The 18,131-nt window shown below is 45.0% G+C and overlaps 1 protein-coding gene across 2 annotated transcripts in view; it reads right to left on the bottom strand.

The window, feature by feature from the left end:
- The window catches only part of LOXHD1 (lipoxygenase homology PLAT domains 1), a 197,850-nt gene that overhangs the window by 108,886 nt on the left and 70,833 nt on the right, over positions 1–18,131 (bottom strand). For both annotated transcript variants that reach the window (XM_027960888.3, XM_042239257.2), the window contains exons 13-14: positions 3,573–3,727; positions 1,900–2,060 (exon numbers count right to left, since the gene is read on the bottom strand). In XM_027960888.3, coding sequence (XP_027816689.2) covers positions 1,900–2,060; positions 3,573–3,727 — 316 coding nt within the window. The remainder of the gene's footprint in view (positions 1–1,899; positions 2,061–3,572; positions 3,728–18,131) is intronic.

The raw sequence follows: 18,131 nt of genomic DNA on the forward strand, positions 1-18,131 counted from the left end.
GAACTGGGGTCTTCTGCGTTGCAAGTGGAATCTTTACCAACTGAGCTATCAGGGAAGCTCACACTATTAATACTATGTATTAAATACATAATTAGTGAGAACCTACTGTCTAGCTCAGGGAACTCAACTCAGTGCTCTATAGTGACCTTAATGGGAAGGAAATACAAAAAAAGGGGGGAATATATATATATATATATATATATATATATATATATATATGTATGTATGTATTTCACTTTGCTGTACAGTAGGAAAATTGTACAGCAACTATGCTCCAAAATAAATTAATTTAAAAGAAAAGCAGACAGGACAGACTGGCCAAAGAACTAGATGGAGACCAAGAGAACAATGGATGTTGGACCAAATCAAGTGCAACAGAAGTTTAGAGAAATGAGGAAGGCTCATGTGAAGAGGCTCTGATCTGACTTCTCAAGGATGAATGAGATTTGCCAACAAGAAGAAGGTGGGTCTGCACCCTGAAGGGAGGGGGCTTGGTGGCTATGACTCGTCAGTACATTGGAGTGGGCCACGGTAGATGCCAGCAGGAAAGACACTGGACCAATTTGCCTGAAAAGCACTGTTTCCGCTGAGCACAGGGACCCAGACTGAGAAATCAGACAGTTGTGCAGGCAGGAGTTATCCAGGCCCCAGTACTCAAGATGGTCTGTGACACTGGGCTGATGGCAACAGAAGAGACACTCTCAGTGTTCTCCAGGGCAACAGGGAAACCAAGACACTTGCTTCTTGTCCAGAGTGTCACCCCATTTGCCTGTGTCTTGGTGCTTATCTTTGCAGTCACTCCTGTTATAAACCCAAGAGGGAGGCAACTCCTGGCCACAGAACATATCAAAGGAAGCCAAGGCACAGCCGCCTCCCCAGCACTCCTGACCTGGAGCTCAAGCTTCCCTAAACCATGGTCCACTTTACCAATACACTGCCTCCTCTCCCCTTGGGTCTATGCAGGTGACCTTGTGGTCTCTCCCATCTCTCTCTCGAGCCCTGCCTCCCCAAGCCCATGATCTCTAGGACCTTGCTATCAGTTAGCTGTTAGCTAGCATCATCTATGGCATGTAAAATAGATAAGCAACAAGAATCTACTGTATAACACTAGGAACTAAATTCGATAACCTACAATGGAAAATAATCTGAAACTCTCCACCTGATATTAACACAGTATTTTAAAGCAACTATACCTCAATTAAGAAAAAATTAGCTGACCACTAAGTTGTCATGCTTCCCATGAGCTTTCACGCTGTGAATCTAAGACATGAAGACACAAACTCTTGGCTTTGATGACAGGAAGGGAGAGACTTGGGGAAGTGAGCAGTGATGGTTAGAGCCCCTCAATCAACCTCTGATTGTCCTGCTGAGGTCACTGCGGCATCTCCCACAGACCTGGAGGCCGCTGCGGTGCAGCCCTGGCTGAGTGCTCGTAGGATGAACTGGGAGGCCATCACAAAGCCCCATCTCTCCCTTCTTGTCCTCCACCACTTCTCCATCCCCAGGCCCTCCCCAGCAGCAAAGGAAACCATGACCTGTCATTTCAGTTTCCACCTAAATACTCGCAGGATATTAATACATATTTCCAAATATAGCCGCTTTCTTTCAGCTTCAGACACTTCAGCCCAGTTTCAGCGTGAGACGTTGTGAAATAGATAAGCCAGTCTGCTGGAGCTTTTATTATTCTTTCCCTGGGCTCACAAAAGTGTGGAAGTATGCACACACATACACACTCACACATAAACACACACATCTACTGTAGCTAAGATGTTCACCACTCCCTGATCCTGGCAGAGAAGTTCTGACAGTAAACACCATAACCACACACCTCAGCAAGACAGAGAACCCACGGCCTGTAACCTGAGCTGGGGAAGACCAAAGCTGGCGGGCCTGGTGTACCTGAAACACGGGAACTCCACGTTGTCGCTCTCAGGCTGCCCCTCCTCTCTCACCAGCACCCGCTCCAGGAACCAGCCGCTGCCGCTGCCTTTGCCGTCGTGTCTGATCCTCACCCTCCTCACCTTCCGCATGGTGACAGACTCGATGGTGAACTCATCGGCCTACAGGGGAGACAGCAGGGCCAGATGGACGGTTGGCTCCCCTGGGACCCAAACACCAAGGGAAGAGCCAGGCCCAGAAACCCTATAAGCCATACCTGATGGATTGGGCTATTGGTCTTTCCCAGGTGGGCCAGGAGCTACCAATAAAGAACAGATTGCACTCCACCCCAATTTCTCCCACTGGAACATCATTTGATGTCAAGTTCTCAACAACTGAGACCTGCATTTCTTGGCTAAACAATGGCCATTCCCTGTGATCTCCTTTTAAAAGGCAAATCCCCCAGGAGGATTAACACATCAAGCTGTCATCAGTGACTAACCATTCATTGAGAATTCATTCCTTGGCTAATCTCCTCTAGCTCTTTGCTGCAGAAAGACAATGGGCCCTTTTGAGAAAGGGAATGACTGGGGGGAACCAGTGGTCTTGTTAATTTCAGTTTTTTCTCGCCAACACAGCAGGGGCTACAAAGTCACCAAGTCTATAGGAGCATACCCTGGGGACAGGAACTCGAGGGTGGGATTCATGGCAGGAGTCAGAAGATGTAGCAAGAAAAGAATGAGAAAGGATGCAAGGAGACCTCCACTCACATTCCGGGGCTTGCCCTGCCCTCACCAAGGAAGGGATGGCAGAGGAAGGAGAGGACCAAGGCTTATCAAGTCTTCATCTGATGACCAACCTTGGCCTCACAGTTTTGCAGCCACACAGCTCTTTACAGAAGAGAGCATGGCAACCCACTCCAGTATTCTTGCCTGGAGAATCCCATGGACAGAGGAGCCTGGCAGGCTACAGTCTGTAGGGTTGCAACGAGTCAGACACGACTTAGCGCACACACACACTGTGCTGTAGGCCAGATCTGCCAGGGCAGTGCATCTGACATCCTCACAACAGCCAGCCACAGGTAGGCACCCTTTACCCACTTTAGAGGCTCAGGGGATGGAGTGACTGGCCCCAGTCTGCCTGACTCTTTCCCTGCTGTTTCACACCGCCTCTCCAGTAAACCCGGATGATGGCTGGGGAAACCAAACGAAACGCCCAGCGCATGGTCATGTGGCTGACAGGAGAACCTAGTTCTCCCACTTCCACGTTTAGTATCTTTCTTGGTTTTTCTCTTAAAAAGGAAATGAACAAGGTGCCTCCAGTGGTCATGCCTAGTGGAGAAGGCAGTGTTCTCAAGCGGGCCCTCAGATGCCCCAGCTTCCTGCAAGCCTGGGGTCTCCAGGTCACCGTAAGGTGCCCAGCTTCCTTCCCTACCTGCCTGTCCTGAAGTCCTCCTGCTCTGCCCTCTTCTCAAAGCTCAGGAGTGGGAAGTGGATTGTGATACCTTTAGGGTAGCTCTCCAGCTCCCAGTCCTAGGAGCCTGGTGGGTGTCAGGCATGCAGTTCCCTGTTCCCTTCCCCAGAGCCAGCCCCACTGATGGCTGAGGCCCACACCAGTGGGCAGCTCTACCTGGAGCAGGGAAGACCAAGGAAGAGTGGGTGGGGCCGGTGGGGCGTGGCGCCGCTGCAACTTACATTGCCCTTCTCAAACAGGTCGGTGTTATTCCTGCAGTTGTAGAGCAGCCGCTCCCCTGTGTCCCCCACGTCACCGTACAGGCAGAGGTAGACGTTGGCATCCGTCCCCGCACCTTCGAGTTCCCCAGTGCACACAGTCACGCGGTACCGGGCCACTGGCAGGTAGAGGGGGAGACCGCTGACTGCCAGCCCCCTGCTCCCAGCGCTGGCCTGCTGCTCCCCACTTTCAAGCACTGCTTCCCCTCCTCCATCCAGTTCTCATCCAGGGCTGACCTTGCTCCTTCCCTCGGCTGCCTCAGGACAATGAAGGGCCAGCTCAGCTGCAAATCTCTGTCCCAGACAGTTCAGAGGTTCCTGCTCCTGGCTAATCATCAGAACTCCATGGGAAATGTTTATAAGAATTCTGATTCCTGGGCCCTGCCTCAGGCTTCTCAAATCTTAGTTCTTGAGCTGGACGCCTAAAACTGCATTGTTCAATAGCTCCCCCAGGGGACTCCGGTGAAGCTGGCAGTGTTTGGGGACCACAGGTCTAATTCAAACATTTTGGCACTTGATTCCATTCCAGCCCAGTAGACTTTATTTTGCCTTAGGTTGTTCTCCAATTCATATGTGCCCTGTCTTCCTAAGAAAAGTAAGATAGCTTTTCTTTTGAACAAGAACTGAGCCTTCTCTTCTCTTCAGAACTCCCCAGTGCTAAGGACACGCCAGGAAGAGAAGCAGAGAGAAAGCCACAAAGTGCAGCCGCTCCGGAAAGGTCAGAAGAGTCTTCCCACATTGAAAATATACTGTTGGGGGCAGCCCACATCCTGCACATCACAGCCTTACTTCCACTTAAAATAAGCTTCAAAGTGAAATTCATTAATTCATTTGCCCCCTATCTGTTTACCTAAGCCTAGTAGGTGGAAGGCATTATGACAGGTGTCATGAGCAAGACAGACAAACTCTTGCTCTGTGGCACTTGCATTGGACTTGAGAATGGAAGACTGGAGCAGAGAGATGGACAGTAAAATCATAAAATAAGAACAGGGAAATCTCCAAGTTATATCTGTAACAAAGATGATACCTTGAAGTGATGCCACAGAGTATGCTAGAAGTGAAGAGAAGGGCGGTGAGGGGGTGAAAATGATTTAGAGATGCAGAAAAGCTTGCTGCGAGGAGGCAAGCCTTGGACTAAGATATTAGTGATAGAGCCAGACACAGGTGCTGTGAAAGAAGACGGTGCTGCTAACTGTGAAGCCCCGGTGTGGGTACGGAGACTATAAAGTGGGGATGAGCAGCTATATTCCAGGAGCAGAGAGAACAAGGCCAGTGTGGCTGGAATGGAGGAAGCAGCAGGGGATGATGTGAGGTCCAGAGGTAAACAGGGGCCAGAAAGGGGCCTGTGATGTGTGACAGGTCAAGGTAAGACATGTGGCTTCCTTTGCTTATTGTTTTTAGTAGTACAGGAAGCCAGTATAGGGTTTAAGCAAGGAAGTAACTTGGCCTGATCTATGTTTTAAAGAGCATCTGGTTGCTATGCAGAGAGCCGATTGTAGGGGATGAAGGAGAGAATCAGAGAGGACAGTTAGTGGAATAATTACAGTAGTCTAGAAAAGAGAGAGGGTACCTAGGACTGGGAGTGCAGTGGAGATGGAGAGAAGTCAGTAGATTAGGGATACATTTTTGAGGTAAAAAGAACAGATCAGTGATAGATTAGATAGGTAATTAAGGGAAAGAGAGGAACCAAGGATGATTCCTGGGTTTTTGGCTTGGTCAACTAGGTGAATAGCATTGCCAAGAAGTAGGGACGTCTGGGAAGAAGGATAAGTTCGGAGGTAAAATTCAATAGTTCTGTTTGTTCATTACAAATCTGAGATGCCTATTAGATCAGGGGTCCTCAACCCCCAGGCCAAAGACCAGTACCTGTCTGTAGCCTGTTAGGAACTGGCCCACACAGCAGGAGGTAAGTGGTAGGTGAGCAAGCGAAACTTCGTCTGTATTTACAGCCACTCACCCTTGCTTTGCATTGCCACCTGAATTCTGTCTCCTGTTAGATAAGAGGTGGCATTAGATTCTCGTAGGAGTGCAAAACCTACTGTGAACTGAGCATGCGAGGGATCTAAGTTGTGCACTCCTTATGAAAATCTAATGCCTGATGATCTGAGATGGAACTGAGGCAGTGAAGCTAGTGCTTGGGAGAGGCTGCAAATCAGATTAGCATTAGCAGAGAGGTTGACTGAACAGAGACCATAATAAATCAATTGCTTGCAGACTCATATCTAAACCCTATCAGTGAGTGGGAAGTAACAAGCCGCATCTGGTGGCAGGCTTTAAGTCAGAATCCAACACTTAGTTTAGCCCATGCATGGCCCACCCGTTATTTTATTTACCACTTCCATCCATGCCTCTTTCTCACTCTGCACACTTTTCTCAGTCACAGTTTCGGCAAGCCCACAAGCTAACCCTAGCCAAAATGAGTAAAAAATAAACATCACTGGGGAGTTTCTCTGGAAATGGGTGAAGACCCAAGATGAGACAGAAGACTCTGAGGCTGCTTGGTGGCTCAACTGTTAGAGAATCTGTCTGCAATGCAGGAGACCTGGGTTCGATCTCTGGGTTGGAAAGATCCCCTGGAGGAAGAAACAGCTACCCACTCCAGTATTCTTGCTGGAGAATCCCCAAGGACAAAGGAGCCTGGTGGGCTATAGTCCATGGGATTGCAAAGAGTCGGACACAACCGAGCGACTTTCACTTCATTTCACAGAAAGTAGGCTGCACTTCAAAGAAAATACCAAGAGTCCTACTTAAACTACACATTCATTTCAACAGGTGATTCATATTCTCCAAGCCCGTTTGGTAAAATATGCGGCGACCAGCTAGCCAACAAAACCATGAAACCTTCTAAACTTCTTCACCTCATGGATACCAAGCACCCTGCATTAAAAGATAAGCCCTTGGAGTTTTTCAGAAGAAAAAAAATGTGAACACGAAAAACAGATGCAATTATTGAAGGGCACCACTTTATCAAACGTGTCTGCACTGAGAGCATCATTCTTAGTGCCTAACTGCATTGCTAGAGCTAGAAGCCCTTTAATACTGGTGAAGAGCTGATCCTGCCTGTTACTAAGGACAGTGTTGTGATCCTTAAGGAGAGACTGCAGCTCAAAGGGTGGCACGTGTTCCTCTTTTGCCCAGCACCTTAACTAGATGAATGGATGAATGGATGATGTCCCCTGAAATAGCAGGGGATACTGAGGTGCAACTGTTGGGATTAGAGAGTCACCTTGATATGGAATCCAGGTTGATGAGTCTACCAATGATGACAACAGGCAGCAATGCTTGTTTTTGTGCGATATGTTTTTCAGGAGGATGTGTGTGAGGGTATGTCACGTGCACTTTTGTAGCCAACCAACACCAGAGCTCAAGTCTTTGAATGACTACGTATCAGGAAAACTGAACTGGTCATTCTGTCTCAGTATATGCATGGGCGGAGCAGCTGCCATAACTAGACAACTTTCTGGTTTCACTACTCGGGTAAAAGAGGTTGCTTCTGACTATAAACCCACACACTGTGTCATCCATAGAGAAACGCCAGTTAGCTGAAAAATGTCACCTGAACTTAACAATGTTTGGCAGGTTGTGATTAAAATGATCAGCCCCATTAAAGCACGTGACCTTAACTCATGTCTGATTACAGAGCTCTGTGAGGAGATGGACACAGAGCTCACAGAGCTCACATGCCTTCTCTTATACACAGAAATGAGATGGCTTTCTAAAGGAAGATCACTGACCAGAGTGCTTTAGTTCCAAGGGCCGCTGCAGAGATTTCTTCTAGGAAAACAGTCACTATCAGGCAGCACATTTTAGTGACACAGAATTGGTTGCAAAACTTGTTACTGCGTGACACGTGCAACCTGCTCAACAAACGCAGTCTGTCACAGGGGAAAATGGCGCTGTTTCCAAGTCAGCAGATAAAGTGGCTGCATTCAAAGCCAAACTGGAATTATGCGGCTGATGAGTGAACATTGGGATTTTTGACATGTTTCAAACATTAGCAGAGATTTTGAAAGAGACTGAGCCAGCACCCTCTTTCTCCCAGCTTGTGCACAATCACCTATCTCAGCTTTCAAAAGACTTGGAGCATTACTTTCCAGCCACAAAAGACTCACAAACTGGGAAGGAACTGATCTGTGAACCATCTGTGAATAAGCCAGGTGAGTTGACTTTGTCTGTGCCAGAAGAGGATCACAGATGATGGTGGCCTTAAAAGTGTGTTGGGACAACTTCAAATCTCCATACTTTCTGGATTAAAGCCAAGGTGGAATATCATGAGATTGCCAAAAAAAAGCACTGAAAAGCCTGCTTTCATTTCCAACATCCTATCTTTGTGAAGCAGGGTTTTCTGCAGTGACAGCAATCAAAATGAAATTACAGAGTAGACTGGACATCGGCAGCACACTTTGGGTGTCGCTTTCTCCCTTTGCCCCCAAATGGGACCGCCTAGCTGCAGAAAAACAAGTTTAAGGCCCGCCGATCCTGCACTGTAGTGAGTTGTATAATTATCTCGTTATATATCACAATGCAATAATAGTAGAAATAAAGTGCACAGTAAATGTACTGTGCTTAAATAATCCCCAAACCATCCCCACCCCAGTCCAAGGAAAAATTGTCTTCCTTGAAATCAGTCCCTGCTCCCAAAATGGATGGGGACTGCTGCATTTGACGATCATAAAGAGAGGTCAAGATGGCAGTTGAATACGTGTGGAGGGTCAGGACTGTTGACATGACTTTCGTCATCACAGACATGTAGATTCCACTGAAAGTCACAGTGCCAGGTGAGGCCCTCTGTGGAGAGGATGCAGACTGCAGAGGAGGCCTGTGGAGGGATGCCCACTTTAGAGGTCAAGCCCAGAAGCTAGAAACTCAGATGAGAAGCGGCAGCCAGTGAAGCAGAGGGATTGTGCTCTGAATCTAAGACTGCTCTAAAAAGCCTATTTTTTTTTTTTTGATGAAGAGGCTATTAAGGCATTCCCAGATAAACAAAAACTAAAAGAATTCATCATTAGCAAACCTGCTCTAAAAGAAACATTAACGGGAGTCCTTCATATTTGACGCTAGACAGTAACTTGAACACACTCACACATAAAGGGAATGAGGAAAAGCAATGATAGAGGTATATTTATAGACAGTATATTTTAATTTTTGTTTGTACCCTTTTCTTCTCATATTTTATATAAAAGACAACTGCATAAAACAATATATATATAAAATTGCATTGGTGGGTTTATAATGTACGAAAATGTAATTTGTATGGCAATATAGCATGAAGGAGGAGAAACAAACAAACCTACGCCAGAGCAGAGTTTTGTATATTATTGAAAATAAGAAGAAAAAAAAAAAAGAAAAAAAAAAAAGAAAATAAGTTGGTATTAATCCTAACTAGAATGTTGCAAGCTGTTAATTGTAATTCCCTGGTATAATTCCCCAAGTGTAATTCTTTCCAATAAGAAAATAATTTATATAAATAAAAAGAAACCAGGGAACTAAAATTATATTTTAGAAACTAATATAAAAGAAAAAATAAGAAAGGGACAACAAAAAAACTTATGACATATAAAAGGCAAATAGCAAAATGGCAAACTTAAATCCTGCCTTATTAGTAATTACCTTAAGTGTAAATGGACTAAATATTTTAATCCAAAGGCAAAACATGATAATAATCCGACAGAGATAGGCTGGATCCCCCTACTCCACATTTGATCAGAAATCAAGGTTAATGATGCTAGATATGTACCAAGAGTGAACATAAGATGATTTTTCATATAATGAGGAGTTCTGGGAGCGCATGATAAACCTCAAGCAGGTCCAAAAATGGCTTGAGATAGCAGGGAGGGATGACTGGCTTGGGGTATGGTGGTTGCTGCTGCTGCTGCTGCTGCTAAGTCACTTCAGTCATGTCCGACTCTGCGACCCCAGAGACGGCAGCCCACCAGGCTCCGCTGTCGCTGGGATTCTCCAGACAAGAACACTGGAGTGGGTTGCCATTTCCTTCTCCAATGCATGAAAGTGAAAAGTGAAAGTGAAGTTGCTCAGTTGTGTCTGACTCTTCTTGACCCCATGGACTGCAGCCTACCAGGCTCCTCCATCCATGGGATTTTCCAGGCAAGAGTACTGGAGTGGGGTGCCATTGCCTTCTCTGGGGTATGGTGGTTAGGGGGTGGGAATTTCTTCACATGGGTCCTTGTATGGCTTGAACTTTCCACCAGTGTGAAGGAAGGGAACATCCAGGCTTTCTCACCAAATTGCCCAGATATCAGGCAGAAAATGAGAAAGATTGGTGTAGCTGGAAAGCTGTCAGAAGTCAAACATCAAAAATAATTCATGCTCCTTCTTACACAGAGATTGACAGGATGAATAATGGATCTTACTAGCTGATATGTGGAAGAAACACACTTTAGATACAAAGACACAAATAGGTTGAAAGTAAAAGGATGGCTCAGGAAGAGACAGACACTCTGTATGATAGACTCTAGATTCATACACATCACTACAAGTGACCCAATTTTGTCCCTTTTTATGGCTGAATAATATTCCGTAGTATATATGAACCATGTCTTCTTTATCCATTCATCTGTCTATGGACATTTAGGTTGCTTTCATGTCCTAACTATTATAAATAGTGCTGCAATGAACACTGGGGTACATGTGTCTTTTTGAACAGGTATCCAGGTTGGGAAGAAGTAAAACTATCTCTATTCATGGACAACATGACCTTGTATAACGAAAATCACAAGGAATCTACTAAAAATGATCAGAACCAATAAATGAGTTCAGCAAAGTCATGGCGTACAAGATCAAGATAGCAAAATCAACTGTATTTCTATTACCTTGCAATGAATAATCTGAAAATAAAACTAATAAAACATTTCCATTCAAAATAGCATTAAAAAGAATAAATGAAAGTGACAGTTGCTCAGTCGTGTCCGACTCTTTGCGATCCCATGGACTCTACAGTCCACGGAATTCTCCAGGTCAGAATATTGGAGTGGGTAGCTGTTCTCTTCTCCAGGGTATCTTCCCAACCCAGGGACTGAACCCAGGTTTCCTGCATTGCAGGTGGATTCTTTACCAGCTGAACCACCAGGGAAGTCCCAAAAGATTAAATACTTAACAGATAATTTTTTTAAATATTTATTTGACTGTGCTGGGTCTTAGTTGTGGCATGTGGGATCTAATTCCCTGACAAGGGATCAAACCCAGGGCCCCTGCATTGGGAGCATGAAGTCTTAGCCACTGGGCCACCGAGGAAGTCCCTTAACAGATAATTTAAGAAAACAAGTGAAAACCAATTAATAAGTCACAGAGATGTACAGTATAGCAACTAACATTAATAATACTGTACTGCATGTTTGAACATTTTGAAGAGAGTAGAAGGCAAAAGGAAAAGAGGGCATCAGAGGATGAGGTGGTCAGACAGCATCACTGACTCAATGGACATGAACTTGAGCAAACTCTGGGAGATGGTGGAGGACAGGGAAGCCTGGTGTGCTGCAGACCATGCCGCCACAAAGAGTCAGACACAACTTAGCAACTAAACAACAAGAAGACAGTATATCTTAAAAGTTCTCATCACAAGAAAAAAATTATGTAGCAACATATGGTGATGGATGTTAACTAGACTTACTGTGGTGATCACTTCGCAATATATACAAATATTGAATAATTATGTTGTATACCTGAAACTAAATATAACTTTGTGAGTCAATTATGCCTCAATAAAAAAAGAAAGACATGTGTAAAACTTATACTCTGAAAACTAAAAAACTGTTGAAAGAAATTAAAGATGATTTGAATAAGTGGAAAAGCATCCTGTGTTCTCGAATTGGAAGACTTAACATCATTAAGTCTTAACATCGCTGCAGTCCATTGGGGTGTCATCATTAAGCTCCAATTGCATTGTCAAGGCAATACTTCTCAAACTGACCTACAGATAAAAATGAATCTCTATCAGTCTTAGTTGACTTCTTTGTAGAAATTGACAAGCCATTTCTAAAATGCATATAGAATTTCAAGGGACCCAAAAGAGCCACAACAAAAAGAATATTAAAGAAAAACAAGTGTTGGCAAGGATGTAGAGAGATTAAAACTCTCATACATTGCTGATGGAAATGCAAAACGTGCAGCTGTTTTGAAAAACAGTAGGATAGTTTCTCAAAACTCAAAACAGAATTGCCACATAGCAGCAGTTTGACTCATGGATATATATCCAAGAGGACTGAAAACATGTTCACACAAAAGCTTGTACATAAATGTTCATAGTCACATTATTCATAATAGCCAAAACGTGGAAACAACCGAAATGTCCATCAACAATTGAATGCAGTCTCTCTACACAGCAAACTACTATTCAATAATTAAAGTAAACGAAATGCTGATACATGCTACAAGGTGAATGGATATTAAAAAACATTATGCTAAGTGAAAGAAGACGGAGCACCGAACATCTGATGCTTTTGCGTTGTGGTGCTGGAGAAGAATCTTAAGAATCCCTTGGACTGCAAGGGGATCAAACCGGTCAATCCTAAAGAAATCAAGCCTGAATATTCATTGGAAGGACTGATGCTGAAGCTGAAGTTCCAATACTTTGGCCACCTGATGTGAAGAGACAAATCATTGCAAAAGACTGTGATGCTGGTAAAGATTGAAGGTAAAAGGAGAAGAGGGCATCAGAGGATGAGATGGTTAGATAGCATCGCTGACTCAATGGACATGAATCTGAGCAAACTCCAGGGGACAGTGAAGGAGAAAGAAGTGTGGAGTGCTGCAGTCCACTGGGGTCTCAAAGAGTTGGACACGACTTAGGAACTAAATAACAAAGTAAAAGAAACAGACATGAAAAGTCTTACATTAAATGATTTCACTTATATGAAACGTCCAGAACAGGAAAATCTAGGAACAAAAAATAGATGATTGGTTTAAACAGATGGGCAAGTACAGAGCTAAAGAGTGAGGTGGGGGAATAGGTGTGACTTCTATTGGGCATGTGGTTTCTTTCGGGGGCAATGAAAATGTTCTGAAAGTTGATAGTGGTAATGAAGAATAATTATATCAATATACTAAAAGCCTCTGAATACTTTAAATAGATGCTTTGTAGGAACATGTATCATACCTCAATATAGCTGTTTTTAAAAATGAACACTACTCATCTACGGTCCATCTGAAATGAAGATAAAGTACATCAGAAATGATGTACCAGTAAGTTGATTTCAATGCACAAATTTTTTTTCTGTCATATACCCATTTTATTTGGTGATATGAAGACATCTGAAAATTAAATTTGACCTTTAAATGTAAGAGCCTGAAGATACAGCGTCTGAGCAAAAGCACTTGTTAGAAGAAAAGGTCAAGGACAGCAGCTTATCCGAAGACCTGCATGACTGGGGCTGAAGCCAACAAGGGGGAAAGGTCTTGCCTCCAACACTGCCTCTTTCGGGGGACAGCACCTGGCATTCAACCATTGCTCTCTCTCCAATCAACTCTGCTAAAATACAGAAGCTATGTGTTTTAAACTTTCAGCCTTCGTATAAACGAAACTGATGTTTTTGTGTTAAGCTCCCAACGATAGGCGTTGTTAACGGTAATCGGAGCAAATAGCGGTAACTGGTTTGAGTAATGAAACGTGGAAGCACAAAAGGGAAGGGGGCGTGCCCGTCTCACTTCATTCTGAATTTTGATGAGGGTCGGTCTGCCTTTTCCAGTTGTAACTATTAGGCCCTTCCCAGAAGCAAGCTGATAAGGGAATTCAGAAATCCCTGTGCCTGGGAATTCCAGCCCCTTTATTCAGGAGTTCAAAGGTCTGTTTGCCTGGACGTTGTCAGGGGTCCCAATCCTCTCTAGGGGAGGGGGCCCTCCCAGCCCACCTGCCACTAAGGTTTCAAGCTCCTTCTTGGCGAGAAGCCTGTGGGCAATTAAAGATGATTTTAACTGTTAGTTATCAGCAGTGAAAGACTTCAAACAGACAGTAAGTACTGGAGCCTCTTGTACTTTAATTTTAAAATTACAGCTCAGCCTGATTAGCAAGAAGCTACAATTTTCAGCACTTGAGTCCAGTGGTCTCTTGCCCGCTCATCAGTGGTATGAAATCACTTCTGCTGGGCACACACTGGAGAATGCTAATTTCATCAGTTTTGCTATCTCATATAGCTCCTGAGGGAAAGGCAAGGTGGAAATAAATTGTGGGCTGGTGAGTGTTTGTCCGTGTTTCCTGGTCTGCATTAATCAGTGCGATCACCCCCGGCGGCATCCTGGCTCTCAGACGTGGTGTTAATTGCTTGTTTGACTGGCCCTTGTTTTTTAAGTAAACTAGGAGTACACAGTTTCAAACCTAGAGAATTGGTTTTAAATTGGTATTTACTCATCTTACATGAGCCCAAAGCTCTCCCCAAGGGATTTCCAGGAAGCCCTGCATATTATTCACTAGACCAGGATACCAACTGGGGAAGTGAGACATTGCCACCACCTCTATTTATTGTTACAAGGAAGCATCCAGACCAGAAAAGGAGATCTGAATTCCTATAGAGGTGAGTGAGGACATGGGCATGTTCCAAGAACAAGAGAAATTTATGTGGGCCAAAAAGAACAGTTGAGGGAAAGAAATTCAAGTTGGTATGGGCTCCAAAGTACTGCCCAGGACCCCCAGAAGACATTAAAATGCCTTTATAGCCAGAACAAACAGCTCTTCTGTTACAAACCCAGGTCCTGGGACTCTTTAATCAATAGAAATTGGTAAGAGGCCAGAAAAAAAAATTCAGGCAAGGCTTTGCAAGTGCCCTTGCTCGCTCTCCGAGGAGGGCAAGATGGTTCCTTAAATGGGATGAGGGTAGTGGCAGATTGGTGGCTCTGATTGGAGGAGTGCCTTAGGTGGTCTGCCCACCCCCTTGGTGGTGCTGTGTGCAGGGGTCATGCCCAGTATCCTGCTTTTGCTCCCATGACTCAGAAATGGCAGTTGGTTTGCGGCCTTTTTCTATCTGTGGTTCGTAATTGCCCCAACTGCTGTATGTGTGCAGTTATTTTTAGTCCCTTGTAGCTTCCTTGTATTATGCTGCTAGAGGTGCAAGCACTCCAGTAAATGGTGCCAGGTCTTGACTTAGCTCACTTCAATACTAGTCGTTACAGAATTTTTTTAATTGCCATTTTCTTGTAATAGTATTACAGAAGGCAAAAACAAACAAGCGTGTTATTGTATGTAACCTATGGAAACGCTCTTCCTCCCCACCCCTCCCACCATGATCTCTTCTAATCTTTCAGATCCCTACTTCCAAATCCCAGCCTCTTCAGCAGGAAGCTCATCTCCCCACTGTGTCCACAGCATTCATTCAAATCCCACCGGTTCCACCTGCGAAGTATTTCTTGAATTTATGTTCTCCTCTGTAGCTGACTTGGTCCTTGCCCAATTTCAAGGTCGCGTCTTCTCCCCACTGGATGATTTCTTAAAGGCCTGTGCCTAAAACACATCCTCCACACACCCACAAGTCCTTGACAGAGCAGGAGAAACGTAAAGAAGGAGCTGGATGGAGTTCAAGGTCAAGGGTGGTATACATGTCATCAAGGGCATGAGAAGCCTAGGAGCGCAGGAGCCCAAGTTGGAGGTGGAGACTGAGTCGGAGCTCAGAGGGGCAGCTCTGTGGGATGAGCCCGAGTGAGGTCCTGAGCAGTGGCTGGCTGCCTGGGAGGGAGGTGAGGGCACCAAAGCGGACGAGGACTAGCATGCAGATGAGCAGATTTTCCACTTGGACATTGATGAGTGGAAAAAAGTCTCTCAAGTTTTGATATGTGCAAAAATTACTTGGTGTGCTTGATAAAAATACAGATTACCAGGCAGAGCCCTCAGAGAGTCTAGTTAGTATTATGTGAGATTGGGCCCAGGCATCTTTGTTTTAACAAACACTCTGGGCACCTTTGATATAAACGAGCTCTTGACCACACTTTGAGAGATACTCTCTGATGCAGGCTGAATCGTGTCCCCCTCATATCCATATCCACTCCAGTGCTCTTGCCTGGAAAATCCCATGGATGGAGGAGCCTGGTAGGCTGCAGTCCATGGGGTCGCTAAGAGTCAGGCACAACTAAAGCGACTTAGCAGCAGCAGCATATCCATATGTTGAAGTCTGTGGGGAAATTAACAAGATGGCGCCAGTCAGGCTCTCTCATTTCCCCTCTTCCCCCCGCCAGGCTTTCAAGCCCTCTGGCCCCATGTTCTGTAAACAATGACTTTGCACAGTTATGTAACAGCTGAGACCACTTTTAGCACTGCACACGCGCATCGTGAGGTACTCAACTTGGTCACAGGCCACTTTGTGTGGCAGGCCTATATGAGCTTCACCCGGAAAGGCCCTGAAGGGTTGGGTGTGCTTATCTTGGGTTATGTCTTATCTGTTGCTGCAGCTGCCGAGCCAGCCAGGAGAGAATAAACATGTCTCCAGTTCCTACGGCTCCTCGAGTCTTCTTCCAGTCTCTTAGGTCGAGCCTTGCCTACCCTGGGTTCAGCGAACAGTGTGCACAGTGAGATACGGTGAGACAACTGGCACCACCACCAAGACCAACAAGACAAAGTCACAACCCCCAGGGCCTCAGAGTGTGATTGTTTTGGGCGGTTGGACATTTAAAGAGGTAAACACGATAAAATGGGGTCGTATGTGTGGACCTTCATCGAGTATGATGGGTGTCCTTTTAAGAAGAGACCAGGACACAGATGGCACCCCACTCCAGTACTCTTGCCTGGCAAATCCCATGGGCGGAGGAACCTGGTGGGCTGCAGTCCATGGGGTCGCTAAGAGTCAGACACGACTGAGGGACCTCCCTTTCACTTTTCACTTTCATGCATTGGAGAAGGAAATGGCAACCCACTCCAGTGTTCTTGCCTGGAGAATCCCAGGGATGGGGGAGCCTGGTGGGCTGCCGTCTCTGGGGTCGCACAGAGTCGGACACGACTGAAGCAACTTAGCAGCAGCAGCAGCAGGAGGACACAGATAGGAGCACAAACAGAGAAAATCATTTGAGAAGATGGTCATTTACAAGGCAAGGAGAGAGGTCTCAGGAGAAAGCCAACCTGCCAGCACCTTGATCTTGAACTTCAGCTTCCAGAGCTATGAGTAAATAAATTTCCATTGTTTTAAAACCCCAGTCTATGGTATTTTGTTACAGCAGCCCAAGCAGACTAATTCGCTATTCTAGAACAATGAATGGTAGAAGTGGGGGATTTAGAGAATGACCAGGGGACACAGTGCAAACAAGAGGCACATGAGCTGGAACAGAGGCACCCCTGTGGGCGGTGCGAGCTTTGAGGCTGAAAGTGCAGAGAGAGTCAGGAGAATGCTTCCTCTTGCTAGCCCCACAGCTGTGAGGACAGAAAACTGGGTTTTGGGAGAAGGGGAGTCATGCTTTAGCCAAGGTAAGGAAGAGACGGAGGTAAAAGAACAGCCTGGGCATTTAAGTAAAAGTGGCAGCTTTCTCTCTGAAAAAAATTCTCACTAGAATGACAGCATACCAGTATTTTAAAGATTTAACCAAACATAAAATTGTCACCAATAAAGCCTGGGGAGGAGGATGAATATGGACAGCAGCAACCAAATTTCAGAAGCGGGGCACAGCTAGAAAAGCTACTAATGCCTGAGCACAGTGGGTCCTCACCGGGACCCCTAGCAATTTGTTGGATAAACAAATTCCTGAGCTCCCCACCCCAGACCCACTGAATTAGAAAACCCATGGGTGGGGCACAGCAATCTGTGTTTCAAGAAGCCCTCTAGGTGATAATGCTGAAGTTTGAGGTCCTATGACTTAACAGACGGAGAGAATTGATTAGAGCAGTCAGTTGTGAAATTCACGAAGCAACCTTGCAAAAAGTCTCAGGAATGACAGCACCAGGTAACTTCAGAAATATGGAGTGAGGAGCTAATCTTATGAGGACTAGTTGGACGGATTTAGAAAACAGATCTCAAGCCCTTCTCCTCAATTGTTCATATCTACAGGTTCAATTCTGACACATAAAGAGGGCAGACCAGGTAACAGTAGGTATATTTCTGCCTTGGGCTACATTTTATATAAAGTCCTAATTGGAGGCTGAGCAGGGATCACATTATTTATCATATTTTCAGGGAGATGATTGCCTTGCTGTCAAAGAAAATACTACTGAATGTGAAAAGGCCGAGTATGGTCACTGACAAGGTCAGAGATCTTGTTCTAGGTCCCACTCTGTCTCTAACTGTATAATCAGGGTGAGAACTTCCTCAGTTTCCTTATCTGCATCAAGCTATTCTAAGGACCTTTGAACACAAATATTCCATAGTCATATATTTTAATTAAAATTGAAGAAGAATCATAAAATAGTACAAATTGCAAGCATTGCCTAATTGAACGAACAGGGTGATCCCTCTTTACATATATATAGAGAGAGAGACAGAGCTTCTACTGGATGTGCAAATGCCTGAGAAGTGACATTATCCAAATACTTAGAAGGACTTCAGGAATGATGGGTCATGTTGTTTTCTATATAGTCTTAACTTTCTTCAATTTTTCAAATTA

Source organism: Ovis aries, chromosome 23 (assembly GCF_016772045.2).
Source record: "Ovis aries strain OAR_USU_Benz2616 breed Rambouillet chromosome 23, ARS-UI_Ramb_v3.0, whole genome shotgun sequence".
In the NCBI taxonomy this organism is placed as follows: Eukaryota; Metazoa; Chordata; class Mammalia; order Artiodactyla; family Bovidae; genus Ovis; species Ovis aries.